The following is a 19,910-nucleotide window of genomic DNA, read 5'->3' on the forward strand; positions in this document are numbered from 1 at the left end:
TCACGTCGTTGATTGCCTAGGAGTAAGAAAGCTGCTTCAAAAATAGTGCCAGTTAAAGAATATTTCATTCATGTATATTATGCGTCAATCACACCTAACATTATTATATCGGAAAAAATGGTTTAAATTAAATAAATATGTAATGTATCTGAAACTCTAAAAAATTCAGCTCACTTTCATAGAATTAACTGAGAAGGAGGGAGTGTGCTCGAAGATCCCAACTTGAAAGCTGTGAAAATGATTGGCAAATAAGTAACGTTTTACATTTCAGCACCCGCTCCTCTGAGTAAATATTTGGAGGGGTCAATTTTCAGAGTAATAACTCAAAGCATTGTTATACAAACATTCACTTTGAATACGTAAAAAGAGATTGAAGCAGGGTGTAGCAGCTTCTATCACATTTAGAAGGGCCATGGATCAATCACCTTGTGGAAATTTGCCGTATGTAAAGAGAAATCTTTGTCGAAAGCAACCTAAACTCTGAAAATCATAGTTTGATTATAATAAATTCAACTTTTCTCAGAAATAACTCAAAGCATTATTATACGAACATTCAGTTTTTTTATTCAAGCGCATGCCAGATCAATAAAGAATATATCTTACTACCTTTTATTTAAATACTATAGTTAAAATCGCTAAAATATCAAAGAGAAATCGTTCGCACAACGAAGTAGAAAACAATTATGATAAAAACAATTATCTTTTCATTTTCTGTTTTGTCACTAATAAAAGCGCTAACCCCTCCCCCAACAATAATCCTGGATTCAAAATTGCCCCCCACCCTTAAATTTGAAAAATTAAGCCACCCCTAGGGTTACCATCTCAGTGAGGTAATCTTGCGATTCATTCAAGCGAAAGGCATATCAATAAAGAATATATCTTACTGCCTGTTATTCAAATGTTATAGCTAAAATCACTCAAATGTCGAAGAGAAATGGTTAGACACTGAACTCGAAAAAAAATTAAGGTAAAAACCCATTCTCTGTTCATTTCTCTTTTGTCACTATTAAAAGTGCTCGCCCCCTCCCCAGCGAAAATCATGGATTCACGCTCCCCGCCCCTAAATTTATGAAAATTATCCCACCCTAGGTTTACCCTCTCAGTTAGTTAATCTTGCAATATATATTCAAGCGAAAGGCATATAAATAAAGAATATATCTTACTGCCTTTTATTCAAATGTTATAGCTAAAATCACAAAAATTTCGAAGAGAAATGTTTAGACACTGAAGTAAGAAACAATTATCTTTTAATTTCTATTTTGCCACGAATAAAAGTGCTAACCCCTTCCCCCACAAAAATCCTGGATTCACGCTCCCCTCCCGGGAATATAAAAGAAACTTTATCGAAAGAAAGCTTGAAATAATCCCGTTTCACTCTTACATGGAATTCCAATGCCCTAAATATCTATCGCTAATTTGCAGACAAAATTATTTCTCCGCTATTTTCAGACAAACACAGAATTACGTAAAAGCACTGAAAACCTAGTTTGCCTAAAACCAGCTAATGTATACAAACAGGAAAAGGGTGACAGCTAATTATAGGCCTCGCGCTGGAGCCTTGTGTCAAAACCAGAGGTTAATAACAACAGTGACGTAAGTCAGTGGTCGCTTTTAGCTAGGATATATAACACTTAAAATTGCATAAATTAAAAGAAAAGAAAATTATTTATTTTTTCGAGAATTTGATTGTGAAAACCATGATGGAGGGGGTTATGGTGAGGTAATAAAAAGAACACCTTTTATGTTTTCTATCGAGTATGAAGATTGTCTAGTGATGTTTGTACCAGAGTCGGGGGGGGAGGGGATTTACCTGACTATCCGGGATGGTGACCACGGAAAATAATTTTATTTTGAAAATAAAAAATGAAAACGGAATTTACATGGTAAATTGAGGTTGCCAATGCTTCAAGCTCATCAATTATGTCAGTTGTTATATCCATTGTGTCACAATAGTTTCTGATAATTTAATCACAATGCGTGCCCGTTATATACGAAATCTCAAGGTCGAATTGTTATGTAACGGGGAAATCATATGTAAACAAGCCCTCTGATTGGCTGAGAAGGAAACACGTGATCTAACTGTTTCCTGGAAACTCATAACATTTGCCTCGAGCAACAACAACAACATGATCTTGAAGGAAGTGCCATTGACCTGTCCCCATTAGACTCAATAATCCATCAAAGTGAGAAAGTTCCTGTTTTTTCATTCTCACTGAAAAAAAACATAAAACAGACATAAATCGATGTTGACATCCATGAAAAACACCAAATAAATTGACCAACACACATAACAATCCAAGAAAACATCCATCAATGTGAGAAAATTCCTGTTTTTCAAGTGAGAAAAATACTGTTTTTCAAATTTTCACTGACGAAAACCATAAAACAGACATAAATTACTGTTGACATCCATGAAAAACATCAAATAAATTGACCAACACACATAACCGTCAATGAAACAACCATCAATGTGAGAAAATTCCTGTTTTTTCATTCTCACTGACAACAAACAGACATAAATTATGTAAAAAAGTTGTAGGTGGCAGCAGGGGTGAGGGTCACGAGTCAATAAGGCATCTCTACTCATGTATGTGTACAAATCAACTAGAATAATCTTCCTCATTGAATTTGAGGATGCTCAAGGCTGTATGAATCAAGATTTTATTTCATATTTATATATTTTATTTGGTATTCCACTGGTAGCGTCGATTTTCACCAAAGTTGATGTTTATAAATATTTTATTAAAATCTTAAAGACAATAAAAATGGTAAAAAAATGCGAGTAAATTTACCGCAGACGATGTTTGAGTTCCAATAAAACTGGCAATATTTGAATTGTATACAGGCCTATGAAATTTGTAACACTCTGAAGGTTCCTGTATCTCATTAGCCTAAATATATGCATGCTAATTCAGTTATATTGTGCCGCAAATTTTTTACATGTCAATCATGAAATAGTATTATTCACCGCATGCATATAAGGAGTCGATTTACTAAATCCAATTTTTTACAACGAGACTATGCAACAAAAACCCAATTAACAAATACCCCTGTAACTGAATACGCAAGTAACTGAACCCCCGTGCAACAGAAACCACGTGTCCCTCAACGCCCTTGCACCTCACGCCCCATTGAACTAATCCCCCGGGGAACTGGAGCCCCCCTGTGACTGCACCCCTGTATAACCGTAACCCCGTACAACTGAACGCCCCGTGCTCCTGAACCATCGTGCTACTGAACCCTCGTGCAACTCACCCCCCATTTAACTAAACACCCGGTGCCCTATGCCCCCTTAACTGTCCCCTCGGGCACCTCAACTCCCTCAAAACACTTTCAGTCAGTTCTTTTTAGTTTTTTTTATTTCTAAACTATTTTAAATTGATAATACTCTCCAAAACATCACTTGTGTATTATACAGTACACAATCACCCCATCTCCTCCAATTTGCAAATCCCATTACCCCTTTTTGCAAATGTTAATCGAACATTTCCGATTGTAAAAGCATTTCCATTAAAATAGCTCTTAATAGAACTTTTTAAGCGTGAACTCCAATTTTTCAGACGAAAATATAGAAAATATCGTCAAAACACACTTCTCTGTTTCAATTGTATACATTTTCACATTTTCTGATTCAAATGTGTATCTTCAGTCGGAAAAGCATAGTTTTGATTCAAAAATGAGCCATTTCCCTAGCAATAGCTCTGAATAGAACTGTTTAAGTACGAACTCCAATTTTTTCCAACAAGACTATGCAGCTCAACCGCATTTAACTAATCCCCGTGTAGCTAAATCTGCATGCAACTAAACCCCCCGTGCAACTCAACCCCCGTGCAACTCAAGCCCCATTTAACTAAACCCCCGTGCAACTGAACCCCCCATGTAACTGAACCCCTGTATAACCGAAACCCCGTACAACTGAACCTCCGTGCTACTGAACCCTCTTGCAACTCGACCCCATTTAACTAATCCCCGTGTAACTGAATCCATATGTAACTGAACCCTCGTGCAACTCAACCCTTGTGCAACTCAACTCCCTCAAAACACTTTTCAGCCATTTCTTGTTAATTTTTTTTATTTCTAAACTATTTAAAATTGACAACACTGTGCAAGCCATCACTTGTGTATTATACAGTACACAATCATTCCCATCTCCTCCAAAACACTTTTCAGTCATTTCTTGTTAAAAATTATCCAATCACTAATTGCCCCTTTTTTTATACCCACCAAACCAGATTATACCCACCAAACCAGGAAACCCGTCTGGTAAGGCATGTACCGTTCGTAGTAATAGGTGACTGACCCGTGGTAAGGCATAACTCTCTTTGAAAAGGTGTATACAAGGTTCAGAATAACACAGAAAGGAACATAAATTCGTAGAAGTATAAGGCCATGTGAGAGGATACTCACTCTCTTTGAAAAGGTGTATACAAGGCTGAGAATTCCATATGTACTTACTACTCACACCCCTCAGGGTAAGGGTTGTAAGTTGTGCTGTGGGGCCATATAAGGTTTTTATAGACAGAGTTGTCGTAGAAACTTCAAAAAGGGCTCACTCTATTGGAAATTGAGGGGGCTAGTGCCCTTTTTAAAAGTCAAAAGTGATTGGAGGGCAACTAACCCCCCTCTCACACCCACCATTTTCCCAAACACATCTAATCTAAATTTTTAGATAGCCATTTTTTTCAACGTAATTAAAAGTTTTGGAAATTGGGTCTTTGAGGATGAAAACCCCCTCAGAGCCATCAGGGCACGGGTTATAAGTTATGCCCTGGGGGCATATAAGGTTTTATAGGTAGCGATGTTGCAGAAACTTCAAAAAGGGCTTATTCGATGGGACAATGAAAGGGCTAGGGCCCTTTTAAATAGTCGAACTTGATTGAAAGGCAACTAACCCCCCTCTCACGCCCACCATTTCTCCAAACACATCCAATCAAAATTTTTAGATATCTATTTTGTTCAACATAGTTGAAAGTTCTGGAAATTAGGTCTTTGAGGATGAAACCCCCGCCCCCACGGCCCTCAAGCTAAGGGTTGTGAATTATGCCCTGGGGGCAGATAAGGTTTTTATGGAATGAATTGTCGTATAAACTTCAGAAAGGGCTCATTCGATTGGAAATTGAAAGGGCTAGTGCCTTTTTTAATAGTCAAAAGTGATTGGAGGGCAACTAACCTCCCTCTCACCCCCACCATTTCCCCAAATACATCCAATCAAAACTTTGTGATAGCCATTTTGTTCAACGTACTTCAAAGTTCTGGAAGTTATGTCTTTGAGAATGACAAACCCCCACACCCCTCAGGGCAAGGGTTGTAAGTTGCGCTGTGGGGTCATATAAGGTTCTTAGAGACAGAGTCGTCATAGAAACTTCAAAATAGGCTCATTCTATGAGAAATTGAAAGGGCTAGTGCCCTTTTTAAAAGTCAAAAGTGATTGGAGGGTACGTCACCCCCGCCCCCCCCCCCCCATGTACCCAACACATAAACTCAAAATTTTTGTGTTAGCCCTTTTTTTACACGTGGTTTAAAGTTTTGGAAATTAGGTCTTTGGAGGATGACCACCCCCCCCCCACAGAAAAAGGGCTCATTCGATTGGAAAATTCAAAGGGATAGTGCCCTTTTGAATAGTCGAAAGGGATTTGAGGGCAACTAGCCCCCCACTCACGCCCATCTTTTCCCCAAACACATCCTATCAAAATTTTTAGAGAGCCATTTTGTTAAACGCAGTTAAAAGTTTTAGAAATTAGGTCTTTAATGATGATAACCCCCCTCAGAGCCCTCGCGCCAAGGACTGTAAGTTATGCCCTGGGGGCAAATAAGATTATTATATACAGTGATGTTGTAGAAACTTCAAAAAGGGCTCATTCGATGTGAAATTAGAAGGGCTTGTGCCCTTTTTAATTGTCGAAAGTGATTGGAGGATAACGCATCCAATCAAAATTTTGAGACATCCATTTTGTTCGACGTAGTTAAAAAATCTTTAAATTACGTTTTTCAAGATGGCACCCCCCCCCCCCCCCAGCCCTCGGGGAAAGGGTTGCAAGTTATGCCCTGGGGGCATATAAAGTTTTTTTTTATAAAACGTTTTCGTAGAAACTTCAAAAAGGACTCATTCGACTGGAAATTGAAATAGCTAGTGCTCTTTTTAATAGTTGAAAATCATTGGAGGCACCTACCCCCGTCTCACGCTTCCCTTTTCCCCAAACACATAGGCTACAGTAAAAATTTTGAGATAGCCATTTTTTCAACGTAGTTGACAGTTCTGGAGATTATGTATTTGAGGACGACACCCCCCCCCCACAGCCCGCAGGGCCAGGGGTGGAAGGTTTGCCCGGGGGCATATACTGTTTGAATTGTATGGGGTGTCGTAAAAAAATTCAAAAAGGGCTCATTCGATTGGAAATTGAAAGGGATATTGCCCTTTTATTTTTTATGGAAGGGATGGTTGTTTAACTTCAGAAGAGGCTAATTCTTTCTCCCTGAAAAAGACTATGTCAACATAAAACGAACAGAAATTAATTAAAAAAATCGTTTTGCACAAAATAAGTTTTTCAAAAATAAAGTAAAGAACTCAATTAAACCAAAAATGAACAAAAATAGAATCAAATAATTTACCAAGCATAAAACTACCACTAATCAGTATCAATAAATAAATGAAACCCAAAACAAACAGAAATTAAAATAAGTCAAACTCAAATAAAGAAAGAAAAACGAGCAAAAATGGGGTTTTGAAAGGCCAAATGAAAATACTGAAAAAAAACAAAAAAGTTAATAATTCTAGAGGACAAACGCCTCTCTTCTTCAGCACGGAACGAAATAATGTATCCAAGAAAGTGCCGAAGAAAAAAAGCAACAAAAAACAAACACGGAAAACCAATGTGAAAAGAACCAAAAAACCAAAGAAAAAACCAAAAACTTAAAAGATGAATAAAATTCAATAAAAGCCAAAAATTATAGGAATTAAAAACAAATACCTAACAACCATAAAAGCGAGTTATTCGCCAATATCCGCGATTTGCACAAAATCCCAAAAATTATGAACTGCCATCGACGGATACTAGCGAACAACTGAGAAATAAAAGAATAGAAAACAATTCATTCATCCAAAAACAACCCGAACCAGCAATTAAATAAGTGGGAAAACTATGTCATCTGATTTCGGATTTTAATAATTTCATTTCTTGCAGACATTCTTTGAGACGTAAGGGGTTGTTCACGTGTTTGATTATATGACTGGGAAAGTGGTTCAAGGTTTATTTCAGGGATTACTAAAGTATCGGCTTCTCTTTGGAGAAAACCGAAATATGACTCGTTTATTCTGAAATCACCGGAATCTCTGTTTAATAAGTCAAACTCAAAACGAGCAGAAGTTAATCTGAGTAGGGTTCTAAATCCTATGCTTTCTAAAAGCCAGAATATAATTTGTAATTTACTGAAAAAATTATTTTAAATTTTTTAACTTTTATAACTTTAAGAAATCAAAAATTAATTATGATTTGAAGGAATAATATCAGCATGATATGTATATTAAACTGACAATGCACATTTTTTTCAGTAAATTCATTTGAATTTTTTTTCGGTAAAGTACAAATTATAATTTGGCTTTCAGACAGTATAGGGTTTAGAATCCTACTCAGATTAATTTCTGCTCGTTTTGAGTTTGACTTATTTTAATTTCTGTTTGTTTTGGCTTTAATTTATTTATTGATACTGATTTGTGGTAGTTGTATGCTTGGTAAATAATTTGATTCTATTTTTTTTCATTTTTGGTTTATTGGATTTCTTTACCTTTTTTTTAAAACTTATTTTGTGCAAAAAGTGTTTTTGATTAATTTTAGTCAATATGCGACAATCTCTTCCATGAATCTCTTGATTATTGGAGTTTGGGTAGGCCTACACCCCCTCACCTAGGTTGGATTGTGTTCTAATTCCCAGCCAGCAGAATTGAAAAACATACAGTTACATCCCACGAAATTTGGTTTAGACCCAACAATCTCTTTTTATAGATGTTGTGCTTAGAAGAATTTAGGGGGACTCTCTCCTACTAAAAAAGTCAAAAGGATTATGGTCACCAAAAAATTACAACTAGAACAGTTGCTCTTGCTTCCAATCAAGTTTGGATGTGATGTGAAAACCCTCTCTACTATATGTATTGATGACAACAATTTAGGAAAATCCTAAGTTCCCTCCTCCACAAATGTTGGATTGGATATTACCCCCCTCAGACATTATTAAATCATATGTTCTAACTGTTTATCAAGTTTTGTTAAGATCCGGCAACTACTTCGGTAAATGTCTCGATGACATGATTTTAAAGATCTCATCTCTACAATGTTGGATCGGGTACGAACTCCTAAAAGATAAAACTAGAACGCTTAAGGTACTCTTGACTTACGCTAAATGGAGTTGAGTTGTAATGGAACCTTCATATTTGAGATCATCGGCCGGATTCAAACCATCCATTGACGCTGCCGTACAGAGCCTTTGAAATAATAGGGAAACTGCCATTTAGATGGCTTTGCTGTCGACCGCTGGTGAAGACTTTTTAGTCAAATTTAATAGACAATCTTTTTTTTCTGAATAAGCAAAGGAATAAATATTCAACCGCCATCGAATCGGATATTTTAATCCAGATTTACTGTGCCCCATCGATGCCCACGTTCGGTGCAGCTCATACATTGGAAGAGGTGCTCAGTAGATTATTGGTGTCTCTTAATGGACCAAGACACTGGGTATATTCGAGCAGCCGAAGTGTAACTGACGCGTCCCTCACAATAGGAGTTATCGACGATACAACTTGTAGGTCGCTTGTCACGCGGGTTGCCCCGGCAAGGGATTACATCTAAGCATTAATTTGGGTGCAGGTTTGCTTGCCAGACGTGTCTGCTGTTTTTCTGACTACAGAGAGTCCCTGGCCTTTTTTCAGGTCTCCGTGTGTTTTGAGACTCCCCATCAGTACAGGTTCAATTTCCAGATCAGTAGATAGTTGTGCCGGGCTCATATCGCTTTGATGAATAACGAACAATCCATCCATTAAATTCTTTGTACAGCTGTGGTTCTCAGCTAGATAAGTCATCCATCCACTGAAAGCAGACCCTAATATACTTCGTATAAAGGTGATTTTTGCTGGCTGTAAAACTTAGGAGTGTGTCCTTGAGTTTTTGCAAATACAGCTTGAAGTTGTCAGATCTTTCAGAATATTTATATATCCCTAGAACTAAGATCATATTCATGTATTGACCCAAAGTTGCATCGTTTTTCTTTTCTTTTCATCTATAATTGCTTCTGCATTAGCCCAGATGTTCTCGGCTGATACCCTCTGCAATAAATTCGTGTTACGACACTTCTGCTTGAAACAGCACTTCAGATAGTTCTAGCTACTCAGCCTGACGACCCAATCCAAGTCCAAATTCATGGATTGCATGATGTAGCACGCTATCGACGCCATCGCCATCGACCTGAACATTTTTGTGCAACCATCACTTTTGTGTTTCAAAAATGTTGAGGTTTTGCCCTTTTTTTTCGAGGTCTTGCTTTATTGGACTGGAGATAAACTCCCATATAAGTACTTGGCAATGTGTTTTAAGTCTAAAACCTTAGTCCTGTACCATCCTTGGTCTAAAAATCCACTGAACCATCCCTTAGTCCTGCACCATTTTAATGGTAATGTACCATTTTACAGGACTAATAACTTTAGTCCTGTACCATTTTAAGTCTAAAACTCCACTGTACCATCCTTGTGGATAAACTTCCATTTTGAAACTAGAGAAATCCCAGTTCATAGAAATATGTGATTTTTTTCGGTTTTTGAAAAAAAAAAGAAATCTTGCTCGGCAATCTTCCAAAATGGAATCTTGTTCATATTACCTCTCGTTATGTTTGTAAGTTACTTCGTGCAAAGATAAAGTGACAAACTTTCGTCGTGAAATACCATAAGAAACTTTTTCCAACTTTATAGCGTACATGGGTGTTGGTTTCACCATATTTACTCTTTGTAGACTACCAGCTTCAGTGACATTTAAAATGATGGGGAATTGGGAAAAGGAAAATTTGAAGATTTGTGCGGCACCATCCTCTAAACCGGTTTAGCTCTTTGTCAAAATGTCAAAACCAATTGAATTGTTGCTTTTCTCGTAAGTACTCCATACGTTTGACTGCATACGCTGGATATAGCTGTTTGTAACAAGTCTGAATATTTAAGATGATCATTCCTTGTCCAGAAAACCAGGGACTGTTCCACAGTATGGCAACCTCAAAAGTTTTTTGGTACTTGTGCATTATAACTAAACCAGCGCTATAGATTGTACAAGGAAAGCAGACAAATGGGTATTTGCGACATAAATTGATGGTTAAGTGTAGTTTCTCGTTGATTTTACAAAATCTAAACGATTGTTTTTTGGGGTTTAGGGAGGGTTAGGGTACTTAGGTTAGGTTACGTATTTAATATATGGTATGCTTATCCCCAACCCCAACCCCCACTAATGTTAAAATATATAGCCCAAATTGGTTTCTAATTTATTAATCCTAATTTAATAAATCCTATTAAATAATTCTAATTTAATAAATCCTATTTTATTTTATTTCATTAGCATTAACCAAACTTGTCTTCTTTCGTGTATAGCGCTGGTTTAGTTATAATGCACAAGTACAAGTTTTTTTAATTAGTTTATAATTTGTAGAAAACTAAAATATTTTCCTTAACACCATTTGAATCCTCTTGATCGAAACATGCCAGTAATTTTGTTCTTTTGTATATTATGTGTAACGAGTTGAATATAATGGATGTATTTCCTGGAGCTAACTGTGGAATTTGACCCTCCATTGGAAAATGTTTCAAAAAACAAAATTTTGTTTCATATTCAGGAAACTGATATTTTTTTTTTTTTTTTTTTTTTAAGAAAATACTCATCAAACCTTTGTTCTCATTTAAGGAAAAATAAAAAAAAATATTTTAAAGATATGGTTGGCGTCCAATTTAAGCTATTTGGTCCAGTTAAGAAACTTTGCCAGCTTTACTCCCTTAACCGAATAATTGTTTATCCGGCATATCATCATTTGTCATCTCTTTATTTTTCTTTGTCCTCCGAGGGGTGTTTGTTTTGTTTTCTTCATTATCTATCTTCTGTGTCAAGTGTATTGATATACTAATATCTGAAAAGAATGTAAACAAACACACGCGTATCGACACGCTTTTGGAAACATGTTGCTCGTGTTTCTTCTTTACATGAAAGATGCAATGGGTTGAGCAGCATTTCACAAGCTAAAACATCCGTGTTCTTTAATGCGGCCGCATTTCTTACAATCGCTTTGATCTAGAAGCTTGGTCTAAGTCCGCAGGTGACCTTCACTTTTTGTATTTTTCACGCTGGTTTTTGTTTTTCAGGTGAACTAAGCAACAACACATTTCATGAAATCTGTAGAGGATTATATTATAAAGCCATAGGTTTATTTAATTTCAAATAACATGTGTGGCGTTTAGCCACCTAAGACAGATACTATTCTTTTAGATGCCACACTTAGATAACCTTAAATATTTCGTAAAAAAAGATAAATAAAATTCTTAATAAATGAAGAAAAACTCTTCAAACATTTTCTTGCACTCGTTATTTCACTTAGCATAAATATGCAGTGTAATATAATTAAATTTTCAATCGAAATTCATGTTACTTAGAAATTTGGAAATCATATTTTTCTATCAAATCTTGTTTTAAACTGTGGACCTCTTCTTCTTGCCCCTTTTTTCGTCTATTTTCTCATAGTTTTTTATTATATTAGGCTCAAATCTAATCTGCTATTACCGTCATTATTTCTGCTTATGCTCCGTGGTCGTAAGCGTGCAGCCATTGGTACAGTAATGCTGCAAAAAGAAAAATTCTTGCTGGTGAAAATCGTTCAAACAATGCATTCTCTGAAAATGTTTTTTTTTCTGCTCAGATTGAAAATGTATTGCCTTCCTTTGCCTAGAAAATCAATAAAGACTGTAAAAAATAGAAACCTAGCACGTGTCAATATCTGTATAATTCTTGTAAGTTACCATAAAAATAAATCTAAATTATGTTCATCAACAATATCATATGTTCATTCAACAGCATTTGAATGGTTGGTTGCTGAAACGATTGGAATAGAAAGTGGTAGCCTATATGTAGGGATACCAAGAAAAAAAACCTGTTCAGTTCAGTTCAGTTCAATTTTATTTAACATCAAAATACATTTAACAAATATGCCAATACCCGCCCCAAGAAAGATACCAAAAAGCACTTGTGACTGGGTGGGTACATACACTAAAAAACAACACACACAAATTAAATACAAAAAATAAAAAAAAAAAAAAAAAAAAAAAAAAAATCAATCAATCTCTCATCAATTCATTTAATAATAATTAAATGTAATAATATTTAGTAATAATAATAAAGATAAATAATAATAATAATAATAATAAAAAAAAAAAACTATGAACCTTGACCTAACAAATATTTTTTCTAATTTATTTTTAAATAGCCCCAGGTGTTCAGCCGCCCGAATGCTCTCCGGAATAGAGTTCCACACATTAGGTCCTGAAAATCTAGTATTGAAGCCGGCCCTGGTTCCACTTCTATTCGGAACAATGAAATCACTAGCATGACGAGTTTCATAATGGTGCAAAAACCTATTGTCATTAAAATAATCACGATAAACCTCTGGACTAACATCATTCCAGCATTGATAAGCAAAAAGTCCTATTTGGTAGTCTCGTAGCTGTCCTACATTCAACACTTGCAACTTGTTGAAGCAAGATGAAGTTTTATTTATACCTTCAACATACCCACCAATAAGACGCATCGCTCTATTTTGAAAAGTCTGAACACGTTTAAAATTCACATAAAAATTACTTACCCTTAACATACAGCCATACGAAGTAGATGTGTGGATCAAAGCACGGTATAAAAGCAATAAAACTCTCTGAGGTAAGAAATTTTTAAAACGACGAATCGCTCCAAGGCCACGTGCAACCTTTGTGGCAACAGCATCACTGTGGCGTTTCCACGAAAAATTACAATCAATGTAAACACCTAAGTACCGGATTTCTTGAACTTGAGCTACAGGCTTATTATTAAACAGAATTCTACCATCAATATCACTGAGCTTGCCTACTCTAGAATATACAATAAAATTAGTCTTAGTAACATTAACTGATAACAAACTCAAACTAGTAAAAACATGGAAATTTCTCAGAACACAATTCACTTTCAATACAAGACTATCCAAACAACGACTAGAAAACGTAACTGCAGTGTCATCAGCGAATGACGTTAAGCAACAATCTGGAAGATAAAACCTCATGCTATCCACATAAACCAGATACAGAAGTGGACCAAGGACCGATCCCTGTGGCACACCACACGACACTTGATAAGGGGAAGAAAAAGCATCATCAATCATCACTTTAATAGACCTCCCATACAAATAACTTTCAAACCACTTCAAACTCACTCCTTTAACACCTAAGCATTCTAATCTTTGCAATAAAATTTTAAAATCTACCGTGTCAAATGCTTTCCTAAAATCAAAAAATACTGTTAGGGGGATTTCACCTTTTACTAAACAATTATTTACAAAATCAACAAGATGAATGGCAGCATGACTAGTGGAATGACCTTTTCGAAACCCGAATTGGGCATCACTGTGTAAATAGGATCTTGATGAAAGTATATAGCAGCAATAAAGTTAAGGTCTACTGAATTTGACACTCAAGAGGAGGTCATGCCAGATTAAAAAAAAAAAAAACCTGGACGTCTTAAGTTCTGTCACGAGGGCAAATGAAGAGACTGGAATGTAACTGGTGTGCCTGCCCTCATTCTTGTCTCACGCTAAGCTGAAAGAAACGAACGAAGAAACCAGTTTGCTCTCGAGTTCTACACAGGGTAAACTTGAATGAGTGGCGTATAATACAAAAATACCAAATTCCCCCTCCCCCTACAGAAAATAAAACAATACTCAAATAAAACCTCTTAAATTTCGAAAGCCTTATTTTCCAAGTGGGGGGGGTATTTTATTGAGGGAGGGAGGTATTTTCCGCAAGGGATATTTTTGCGGGGGTAAACGCCAGGGGGGGGGTATTTTTCGAGGGAGTAAACGCCCGGGGAGGGGGTTAACACCGGCCACTTAATTTAGGTTTCTTGAGATATACCTTTTCTCTTGGAAAGGCAGCATAATACACTAATAAAAAAAATACAAAGAATTAATATACAGACGCAAAAGCGTAAAATTATCTTTAGGCAAGAATCCGGACCCATATAAGGGGCAAATAAATCCCCCATTGTCTGTGCCTAAATCCGAACGACTGCATCTACGGATATGTGATTGTTCTTGACGGATAGAACGACTATCAATCAAATAAGGGCTTTGTAAATTCATCCACCCACAATTCCAAAATATTCTCCCCTTCTAGAAACAAATGGAAGAAAAATATAGAAAAGGGACTAAGGCTTTAAGCTCATGGGGAAACTTTTCCTGACAATCGTTTATTCTTATTGATTACCAATCAATTCAACTGGTTTACTTGGAGAATTCAGCAAGTGATAGAAGAACTAGCCAAGGCGTCTTGAAGCTGGAACATTGTGTTTCTACCTTTTCGCAGTACATTGATCGTTTAAACTGAATTTTAATCCAAAATGATTATAACCCAACTTGAGCAATTTCAATTACTTGTCTTAAAAAAATTAAAAGTAATGCAACTGATTAGGTCTTCACTGATTGCCTTTCCTTCTTCTCAGCTTTTTCGATAAGGGGAGAGGGGTTGCAGCTTCTTCTTCTGGGCATGCTGTCTGTATTGCAGTAGATGGGCGGCTGTTGTCTCGACCCATGCTTGCAAAAACGTCACTGTAGTACTTTACATTTAGAGGAAATGAAATTATTACATTGATTGAATACTGATTTAAGTTTTTGTTAGTGCAAATCTCTGAGTTTGTAAACTGGGTCACTTACCTGCCTGACACTTTAGGTAGTTGGGGCCCTCACTATTAGGCTTTAAACGCTTGTTTGCCTGTCATTCCTAGCAAATTAACGGTCCTGTGTCAATTCTAAATTCTTGGTCAACCTGCCTAAGACCATAGGCGGGCATGCCATCTTTGCCTCTCATTCCAGGCAATCTAATGATCCTATGTCAATTTTTAAATGCTTGGTCAACCTGCCTGAGACTCTAGGCAGGCGTACCTTTTCAAAAGCTAACACACAAGAGGAAATTGTTCCTTTTAGTAATAAATTGCAAGGGTTTTACTGACTGCACTTCTTTGATTTTTTCAATAGGAATAACTGGTTTGAAATCCAACCACTTTGGGACCACAAGAAACTCAACTGCTTATGTGGAAGAAGTGCCTTTCTTTGCCTTAGGTTTTACCCTCCACAGCAATTTTTATTTCAGAGACTGATTCATCAGATTTGTTCAAATAAAACTTATGTTTACTTTGATTATCCTAATAAATTCACTCTTTGTTTTTCTTTCCATTCTTAGACCAATGTTATCTCTACCTTTTGCATTATTACAGTCATACCAATTATTTTGCTTTTACTTTTTTACTTCTTCAATGTATTGCATTCTTCCTTGTCCCCTAGTCACTCGATTCCTCTTATTTCTTTTCCTGTTCTCCAGACTGTGAATACCAACACCACACACGTGCCTACCCATAAAAAAATCTAATGTCGCTTATGTTTCTTTTGGTTTATATTTTCTGCGGAGGAGCAGCATCACGGTCCGGCTTTGTCTAATGGTTGAGATAGGGAACGATCCTGCTGTCCATATCTCTCTACAGTGCTATGGACCTTGATTGAGCTCTTTCTTAAGTAGGAGCTTTCGCTTCAACCATGATTGCAGCTTGCAATGAACAAACTTTTGATTGACCAGGGATAAAACAGATTTAGCATCTCCCATAACATAAATTTTTAAGCCCCCCTGCCCATTCACTTTCTTTTCTTACACTCCCTGTAAGTTTAAAAATGATACCACACGCTGTTCTTGTGTTATTACAAATACGCCATGAGAAAACCTGTCAACATATTCGCTACTCGACAAACCGGAAAAACGGTTCTAATTTCTGTTTTTTTTCCTTAGACGAACTTTACAGGAACTTTTTTTTACGTTTTGCGATCGACATGCCAAAAAAAGCTTTCTGTTTTCCCCTTTTTATCGTTGCTAAGCAAAAGGCTGCTGAACAAGAAAAAAAGGAAATGAAAGCGCTATAAAAAAAACGAAAGTCACTATTTTGTTCTGAAACACAATGAAAATCGAACATGCTAGAGTTTTCGCAATTATTCAATGCTGACTTAAGACCTAAACAATGAAAGACCATTTGACTGAGTCAACTTTCACCATTTCCGACGAAAAGGACTGAGTTTTATTTCTGCTTAAATTGATAATTTAAGTAAGGTTAAACTGAACAGGGGTAAAAGTAAATGGAGCTGGGCTAAACAAGAGATGAGTTTCATGGCGGTCGGGTTAAATGGTATTGCGCTAAACGAAGGGTGAATTGAACACGATTGAATTGAACAAGAATCAAGTTGTAACAGAGTTGAGCTGAATGAGGGTCAAGATGTAAGGGGCTTAGTTGAATGGGGATCGAGTAGTAACAGGGTTGAGTTGAATGGGTTTTAATTGCACGAGGGCTGAGTTAAACGGGTGTTAGGTTAAACGTGGGTTCAGTTACAAGGGAGTCATTCATTTTAGTCCCATCAACAGCAAGCAAGTGTTATTTAGGTCTCTGTGTGGACTAGCTCCTATAGGCTTTGAAAAATCGCCTTGATGTTTTTCAAAAATCCTAGATAACAAAAAATTACGCCTTTTCTACCACATTAAAAAAAGCCGATAACCTGGTAAATTTTGTGATTTTATAGAAGAACAGTTTAGTTCTTTGACCTTTGTTCCTGATGCTGATCCTATTTTCCCATCCAACTTTTGATTCGTCTATTTTGTATTACACGGCCTTCTTATCTCTGTTCTGTTCCTTTCAACAACGCTCAAAATGGCTCTCATTATTAATTATGAATCCACTGCGGCATTGTAAGTGACAACCATCTCTTCCGTTTCGATCTGCCCCCTTGTTTTGGAAATGTGCACAACGGGAGTGCTAATCCTTCAATTTGCATCTTAATTTTGATACTCATCACTGTGTTGCTGAATTTATTGCTGTTTATCGGCAATGAGATCCATCTTTTTCACCCACCTAAAGTACAGTTTTGATTTTTATCACATTAAGTTAAGTCTGGAAAAATACTAACTACTTTATGAAGAACGAGCTTCAATTCCTAAATAGTATTGTTCATTTGGACTAAGAGGCACAGTTCTCGTTGAAAGCACGATCTTTACCACATATGAGCCACATCAATGCAACATTGGGCTGGCCACTGAGTGCTGGTACTGATGAGCGTAGAAATTTAAGATTTTAATTCTATGTAGAATAATTCTACGTAATTTAATTCTAGCTTAGAATAATATTGTCCAATCTGTACTAAGAGTCACAGTCCCCGTTGAAAGCACGATCTTTACCACATATGAGCCACATCAATGCAACATTGGGCTGGCCACTGAGTGCTGGTACTGATGAGCGTAGAGTTTTAGCATTTTAGAAGCCTCATAAATTTTGACGAAAGCTCGGAGCACCAAAATTACTACACGCATTGCTTGTGCAAGTACTTATTTTACCAAATTAAGTTGAATCTCGAAAAACTCTGCTTACTCTCAGAAGGTCTGACTCCCAAATAGTAATGCAATCTCTGTATCAATTTTCAAATGCAGGGCAGGGGCACTTACAAAACAGCTTGAGAAACTAATAGAAGGTTTTGAAAACTATTGTCTGTAGTGCATCCTGGGAATACACCGGTCTGATAGAATGAAGAACACCTCCGTACATGAAAAGATAAGCAATTATTGATTTTTCCAAAGATCCAGAGAAGTATATGACGATTGTTGGAACCAAATGACCCATGGGGGTCACAGCAGGCTCCTCCACAATTTCCAGCGCTGCGACCATCCTAGTTTTAGAATACACGGCCAACAGAAAGAGGCGTTTGGTCGGTGCCTATGAAGGATGCTAAACAGGCGGGAACATCTTTGGAACACCTGTGACTGCACGCTCTTCAAAATTCGCCGTGGTGAGGATTCGTTGTCACTTTATGGACCAGCCGACGTGGAACGTGGGACGGAGTCTATGTAAGTTTGACAGGAAATTCAGCTCACTCAAAAACCCTAAAACTCAAAACTGGAATCCTAGGAAGTGGCAGCTCTGTGTCACCGGACCCGACTCCTTCTAAGCTATTCTTGAAAGAAAAATTGCTTAAAATGAATCGATAGATAAGGCTAAGTAGTACCGACAAGTCTTTATTTCATAACATGAAATACGAAAAATATTTGTCCTAATGGACGTCATTAGCAAAAATAGATCAATAGCAAGGAAAAGGAAACCAAGGAGGAGCAATGAAAATATAAAACAGGGAGGAAAAATTATCGAATTTACCTGGGTTGGACAAACTCTTCTCCTGTTTTTTTGTTTCCGTTCTTCTCTTAACCTTGAAACCTCAAGAGCCTTCTCTCTGTCTTCTTGCTTTTTTGCCTCAGAAACATCCTTGACTGCTGGCTTCAATTCCGGTGTTTTATTAGTGAGGGATTTGAACTCGATCTGTTTCGCTTCTATATCCTGTAGAACAAAATAAAATTATGTCAATATGAATTAAAAAAAACCCTAAATGGATAAAAAAAAACTAAAGAGATACTATCTGATTATAAATCTGTCTTTTCCAAAGGCAACTGAAATTCCTATACTTCCTTCAGAAATACTTGGCTGTTTCCTGACGACAAATATAATGCAGTGTACAGGTTCAATCCACTGACAGATTTGCTCTTCTCGAGAGCTGTTTGTGTGATATTGTAGCATTTGTTATAATTAATGTATATTACATTATGTAGTCATTTACATTTAGCATTTGTTATAATTAATGTGTATCACATTATGTAGTCATTTACATTTAGAATTTGTTATAATTAATGTATCACATTCTGTAGTCATTTACATTTAGAATTTGTTATAATTTATGTGTATTACATTATGTATTCATTTACATTTAGCGTTTGTTATTTAATGTGTATTACATTATGTAGTCATTACATTTAGCATTTTTATAATTAATATGTTTTACATTAGGCAGTCATTTAAATTTAGCATATGTTATAATTAATGCGTATTACATTACGTAGTCATTTACATTTAGCGTTTGTTATAATTAATGTGTATTACATTATGTAATCATTTACATTTAGCGTTTGTTATAATTGATGTGTATTACATTATGTAGTCATTTAAATTTAGCATTTGTTATAATTAATGTGTATTACACTATGTAGTCATTTATTTTTGTTTCTTTTCTTTGCGACGACTGTCTTCAGCTTCAACAGTTTCAATTAATTCTTTTATTTTTATTCATAGCCGACAACAGATTTCTCAGGTTAAGCACTGAAAAACAGATAGGTCATTACAACTTGAATTAATTATTAATCTTGGCGTACCTTTGAAACCAAAATGTTTCCAGGCCCACATCAGAAAGAGTTAAGAACATTTCTGGGGTACCATGTAACGTTTTAACGCAGCTAAGCAAGACAAAAAACTCAGCTTTCTGGAAAGTAAGTACTTCATAAGCATCGTGCGAATTTCACTATCTGTTGCTTTAACTTCAGTTGTTTTTCAATCTAGTACTTAGTCTAATTATGTACCTGATTTTGATATAATGGCCAAATTAAACCAAGTTTTAGCTAAAATCACTCATGGTTAAAAACCTGAAAAAAAGGCATGAAAAACAAACAAAAGCTTAAATTTTTACTCTAATCAATGCTTGAAAATGTTCAATTATGAAAGTTAAAAGTAATTATTTTAATTTAAGTAAAAACTCCAGAA

At 36.2% G+C, this 19,910-nt stretch overlaps 1 protein-coding gene across 1 annotated transcript in view; it reads right to left on the bottom strand.

Annotated features, from left to right (window-relative positions):
• LOC148956860 (uncharacterized) overlaps nucleotides 1-19,910 on the bottom strand; it is a 161,120-nt gene that overhangs the window by 65,279 nt on the left and 75,931 nt on the right. The window contains exons 10-11 of the mRNA XM_089092306.1: nucleotides 18,480-18,659; nucleotides 14,222-14,418 (exon numbers count right to left, since the gene is read on the bottom strand). Coding sequence (XP_088948432.1) covers nucleotides 14,222-14,418; nucleotides 18,480-18,659 — 377 coding nt within the window. The remainder of the gene's footprint in view (nucleotides 1-14,221; nucleotides 14,419-18,479; nucleotides 18,660-19,910) is intronic.

The sequence above is a fragment of the Artemia sp. Qi Xiang Cuo genome, chromosome 1, assembly GCF_049724085.1.
Source record: "Artemia sp. Qi Xiang Cuo chromosome 1, ASM4972408v1, whole genome shotgun sequence".
NCBI classification, from domain to species: domain Eukaryota; kingdom Metazoa; phylum Arthropoda; class Branchiopoda; order Anostraca; family Artemiidae; genus Artemia; species Artemia sp. Qi Xiang Cuo.